This window comes from Sinocyclocheilus grahami, unplaced genomic scaffold (assembly GCF_001515645.1).
Source record: "Sinocyclocheilus grahami isolate Dianchi unplaced genomic scaffold, SAMN03320097.WGS_v1.1 scaffold17.1, whole genome shotgun sequence".
NCBI lineage: Eukaryota > Metazoa > Chordata > Actinopteri > Cypriniformes > Cyprinidae > Sinocyclocheilus > Sinocyclocheilus grahami.
This window is the reverse complement of record NW_015505196.1, coordinates 825248-830254: the sequence shown is the minus strand read 5'-3', so window position 1 is coordinate 830254 and position 5007 is coordinate 825248. Positions and strand designations below refer to the sequence as shown.

Below are 5007 nucleotides of genomic sequence, written 5' to 3'. Positions count from 1 at the left end.
TTTTTGGATAATTATACCTTGTCACACAGTCATGAGGATATCCTGTATGATATCATTTCCTGTTTTATGTTTATTTGATTTTGTTTTGCTTGTTGTTTGGACCACATGTTTTTTAAAGATTATTACACTTTTTATTAAGCAACAAAGCAGTTTTGTTGAAATGTTCTTTCTTTTATCCCATAAAAAATCATAATAGATGATGCCAAAATACTTTTTAATAATTTGATTTTTTTTTTTTATGAGGCTAGTTTCTTAATTACAATATCAGGACGGTTGTATGTCCTTGACATTTTTTGGAGCATACAGAAATTCAAAATATGCTCTTTACTGAAGAAGTGTATTGAAGTCATTGTATGTCTGAATTGCATATTTCATCTGTTTTTGAATAAATACATTAAAATCATTGACCCATCTGCTAACACAGGCCTCTGTTCACTGTCAAGTACTGTGTTCACTGATGAGTCGAAAATCAGACAAGTGACTTTGGCTAGTGATGAAGCACTAGTCAGAACAGGGCTATTCATTTGGATGGCAGCCCTTCAGTCCCCTGTTTATTTTATCAGGCAATATCCCTGTTGCACTCATCACGAAAACCTCACTAACCATAATAGGACGGCCCTAGAGATAAACTCTGGATGACCGTATATAATTATACGCCCCTGCCCGGTGCATCTAAGCCCCCTCCCAACTTCCTCTACCAGCTCATTCTCCCTTCCTGCGCTCGAGTACTCTCTTTTGTATTGTTCTCTATAGGATTTGTGAAAAGTAGCCTTTGAGAGCAACATGATGTCATGCTTCCTTCCAATTGAAAATAATGAAGAAACCGATCTGTGCCTACCTTGTAGACATTGATAGGGATGTCAATGGTGATGTAGAGGAGGTCTCCAAGAGCCAGGCTGGCGATGAGGGCATTGGGTCCATTCCTCATACACTTGTTTTGGTAAATAATCCTCAGCAAGGTGGCATTACCCACCATTCCCACCACAAACACAGCACAGGAAATAATTGTGTTAATATACTTAACATAGTGCTTGATGGAAGTGGGGTCCTTGCAGGCTGGAGGCCCCTTCAGTCTGGTATTGTTATCCAGCAGGGCTTTTCTGGTTGTGGGCTGGAAACCTTTATGCACATTGATTTTGGATGTAGTAAAGTTTTGAAGGACTTCCTCTGTTCCATTAATGTGACATGTTCCAACCGTGACCAGGACGGCCATTAGCAAAAACAATCGTAGCGTCATAATGCCCATTGCAGAACGCAGTTCGCTCTTTGATTTCCAGATGAGGTGATAAGAGCCTGATTACGGCTATTTAGCACAGCTGTGGGATAAGAAACAACAGGATGGACATCAAAACCACATCCATGTCATAAAGCAAGTTAGAGTTCAGTTTGTCGCAGCTCAAGTACACAACATAAAGAGACATACGACGCAGGCCTCAGAATAAAACAAAATCAAAGAGAATTACTTAAACGTATAACACTAGATCTGCAAAACTTCAAAAGGGATTTAGTGGAGGAGCACAGATGGAGAGTGCCAGTACGAGTTACTGTCATGCTACGGGGACGAGACATTGCCTTTCCTATCATTCCCGGCAAGTACCCATCAGTGCTGGCATGGTGCTAGTGGCACAGCATCAAGCTTTTGTTTTTTTCATTTGTACTTTTTAAAATGCGCCCGTTGCACGGCTTGGTTTCCTCAACACGCATTCCCGCTCTGGTTTGCAATTGGCATTCATAAGGACAGTTTCCCCAAACTTAATAAAAATGGGAAATCAAGAACAGACCACTGCTTAATAACAATTACAAGGTTTTAAATCAATCAGATATATTTTTGGTAACAATAAGGCTCCGTTTGTTAATATTAGTTAACTTAATTAGTTGACAAAAAAACGTATAAAGCATTTATTAATATTAATGTTCATTTCAACATTTAATACATTATTAAAATCAAAAGTTGCTTATGTTAGTATTTCATAATGGATATAAGCTAACATGAACCGTTGTGATGTTAACAAAGATAAATAAATGCCATGACAAATTAACTAACAGGACCTTATTTTATAGTGTTACCAAATTTTCCAATAACCTAAAGCTTCGTATTTTGACTAATTAAATCACTTATGCTGAGAAGAACATTAAAATGTCTATTTTTTATTGTTAATAACAAAGAAATGATTTGAATGTCTTTCAGATAAGTTAAATAAACCCATAACAAGCATAGCCTATTCGTACAGGAGAATCACAAGTGAGAAAAGTTAATCAACTCTCATCTTGTTTGGAATCATTTGAAACCCCCTTTCATTATCTTGACAGCAAAGGAACACTTCTGAGCCAAGATGTGTTTCCTGTTCAAAGTCCCCGCCACCACCTGGTACACAAGGAACTATTTAGTAGACAGCCCTTCAAGTAGCATCTCAGTTTAGCATCAGCTAGGCACTAAAGGGATCTTTAACGGCACGTAAACTGCTACACTTATGAATTATAAATGCCTCCTGGTTTTTCACCTACCGCTCCTTAAATGTCTGCCTTCCCCAGGATCCCGTCAGTCAGTCAGTCAGTGAGTTAGTGAGACGAATATTCGGCTAGAGCCCCCCAGACATCTGTGTGGTATCATATGAGTAATTAACCAACTATCAAAGTGTAGCAGGATCCCATTTGGACGCCACGACGCACCAGAGCTGCTGTGAAGGGGCTGCGCATTCTGTCTCTAGCTTTTCCTGTGGAGAGTTTCTGTGTGTGTGTGTGTGAGTACATGTGTGTACGTGAGTGTTTAAGAGAGAGCACTTTGATGGGGTGGGATTGCAATTCTCCACCTCCCCCCTCGGCCGGGAGGGGGGGCCCAAAGGAAACACCAGCGCTCGGTGAGGCACAGCCTGCCTGACTGTCTACAGTCGACCCAAGCTCGGGAAGCATCAGGAGGAATTACGAACCCTCTCCTGAGGTTTGCCTTCGTTCTCTCCCTCGATCTTTGCGTTTCTCTGACAGAACTCCTGCCGCCGTGTCGTAACCTTCTCCCAAATGACAAACTCGCCTCACTTTCCTTCAGATGCGATACTGACAGCTATGCAGGAGAGGGTGTGGGGGACAGCGGTGGGATTGAGAGCCAAATATCCCTTGAACTTTCTACGCCCGAAATATCACAATGTGGGTGGTCGGACTCAGGGGAAAATGCGATTGCTTGTGTGAACATAAAAGCCCACGTAAGCCTTGGGTTCAAGTCTGCTTTACCAGCCTTAAATAAATTGAAGCTATTTTGGCTACTTTTTCATTATGTGCCCTGGCAGTGTGCTCTCAAGAAGGTTGATTAGAACAACAAGCTTGTATAAAACAAAGGTCCTGGCTGACTACATCACTGTCCATTATGCAACCTATATGTCTATGCCGAGCAAAATGGGCCATTATCAATATGGGGTCTAAGTGCAGGAAGGCTTCTATCAGTATTGCAAACAGGCACTTTCATAAGCTGATACAGCAACTATACTTGATTCTAATAAAACCCTGACCTGAATATCATTGAAACTCACTGGGCCATGATGATGTTTTATATAGCACTGCTAATGCCTCCTCATTACAGGTGCTTTATCAGGTTGTGTTAAGATATTGAGGTTTATCTCTTCCTTTCACATTGTATGCGAGGTTTGATTAGCACTCTCTGATACCTTGTAGGCTGTTTCACTGGTTGACATTTATTTACAAAGCACTAATTGTTTTGTTGCCTTCATATCTAATGATGTATGTTAATTAAATTAAATATGTTAATAATAAGCTGATGTATTATGTGCATCGTTACATGTCAAAAACAGATTTTGGCAGATAGCAATGGTTAAGTGTATAGTTCATCACATTTCTTTTATTAAAGTTTATTAAAATAAAGTTTATTAGAGTTTTTATATGCACACACACAGAGTACTGTTCAAAAGTTTGACCAACATGTATTTGATCAAAAAATTCTGTAAAAACAGTAATATTGTGATATGTGACCCTGGACCACAAAACCTACGTCTTAAGTCGCTGGGGGATATTTGTAGCAATAGCCAAAAATACATTACATGGGTCAAAATTATTGATTTTTCTTTTATGCCAAAAATCATTAGGACATTAAGTAAAGATCATGTTCCATGAAGATATTTTGTAAATTTCCTGCTGTAAATATATCAAAACTTAATTTTCTATTAGTAATATGCATTGCTAAGAACTTAATTTGGACAACTTTAAAGGTGATTTTCTCAATATTTAGATTTTTTTTGCACCCTCAGATTCCAGATTTTCAAATAGTTGTATCTCTCCCAAATATTGTCCTATCCTAACAAATTTATTCAGCTTTCAGATTATGTATAAATCTCAATTTCGAAAAATGTACGTTTATGACTGGTTTTGTGGTCCAGGGTCACATATTATTGCAATTTACATAATTGTTTTCTGTTTTAATATGTAATTTCAAATGTAATTTATTCCTGTGTTTCAAAGCATCATTACTCTAGTCTTCAGTGTCACATGATCCTTCAAAAATCATTCTAATATGCTGATTTGAATATCAGCAATCATGTCTTATTATTATCACAATTCCAGTACTATTTAAATAAAATAATATTTTTGTGGAAACTGTAATATATGTTTTTTTCAGGATTCTTTGATGAATAAAAGGTTCAAAAGAACAGTGCTTATTTGAACTATACAATGTAAATGTCTTTACTGAAACTTTCATACTTGCTAAATATAAGTATTAATTTCTTTAAAAAAAAGAAAGAAAAAGAAAAGAGGAAATTTACTGACCTCTGTTGAATCATTATCATATCATATAATATATCGTATATCATGTCATATCATCATATATCATATATCTTTTAAGAAGAAAATCTTTGATTCCTGGATTCCTTTTTCATATTTTCCTTGATTTTTGTCCCCCTCCTTTATTCGATTGCTGGCATTTTTTTTGGTGCACCTGAGGGGAGGAGTGTTTCAGTTTGTCACACTTTATTATACCATCAGAAATGGTTTATATTAATAAAC

The 5007-nt window shown here is 37.5% G+C and overlaps 1 protein-coding gene across 2 annotated transcripts in view; it reads right to left on the bottom strand.

Moving 5' to 3' along the window:
- Positions 1 to 2724, bottom strand: part of LOC107550651 (endothelin-1 receptor-like) — a 15356-nt gene extending 12632 nt beyond the window's left edge. For both annotated transcript variants that reach the window (XM_016231997.1, XM_016231989.1), the window contains exons 1-2: positions 2506 to 2724; positions 839 to 1316 (exon numbers count right to left, since the gene is read on the bottom strand). In XM_016231997.1, the coding sequence (XP_016087483.1) occupies positions 839 to 1246 (408 nt within the window). In that variant the 5' untranslated portion in view covers positions 1247 to 1316; positions 2506 to 2724. The remainder of the gene's footprint in view (positions 1 to 838; positions 1317 to 2505) is intronic.
- Between the last annotated feature and the right edge of the window lie 2283 nt (positions 2725 to 5007).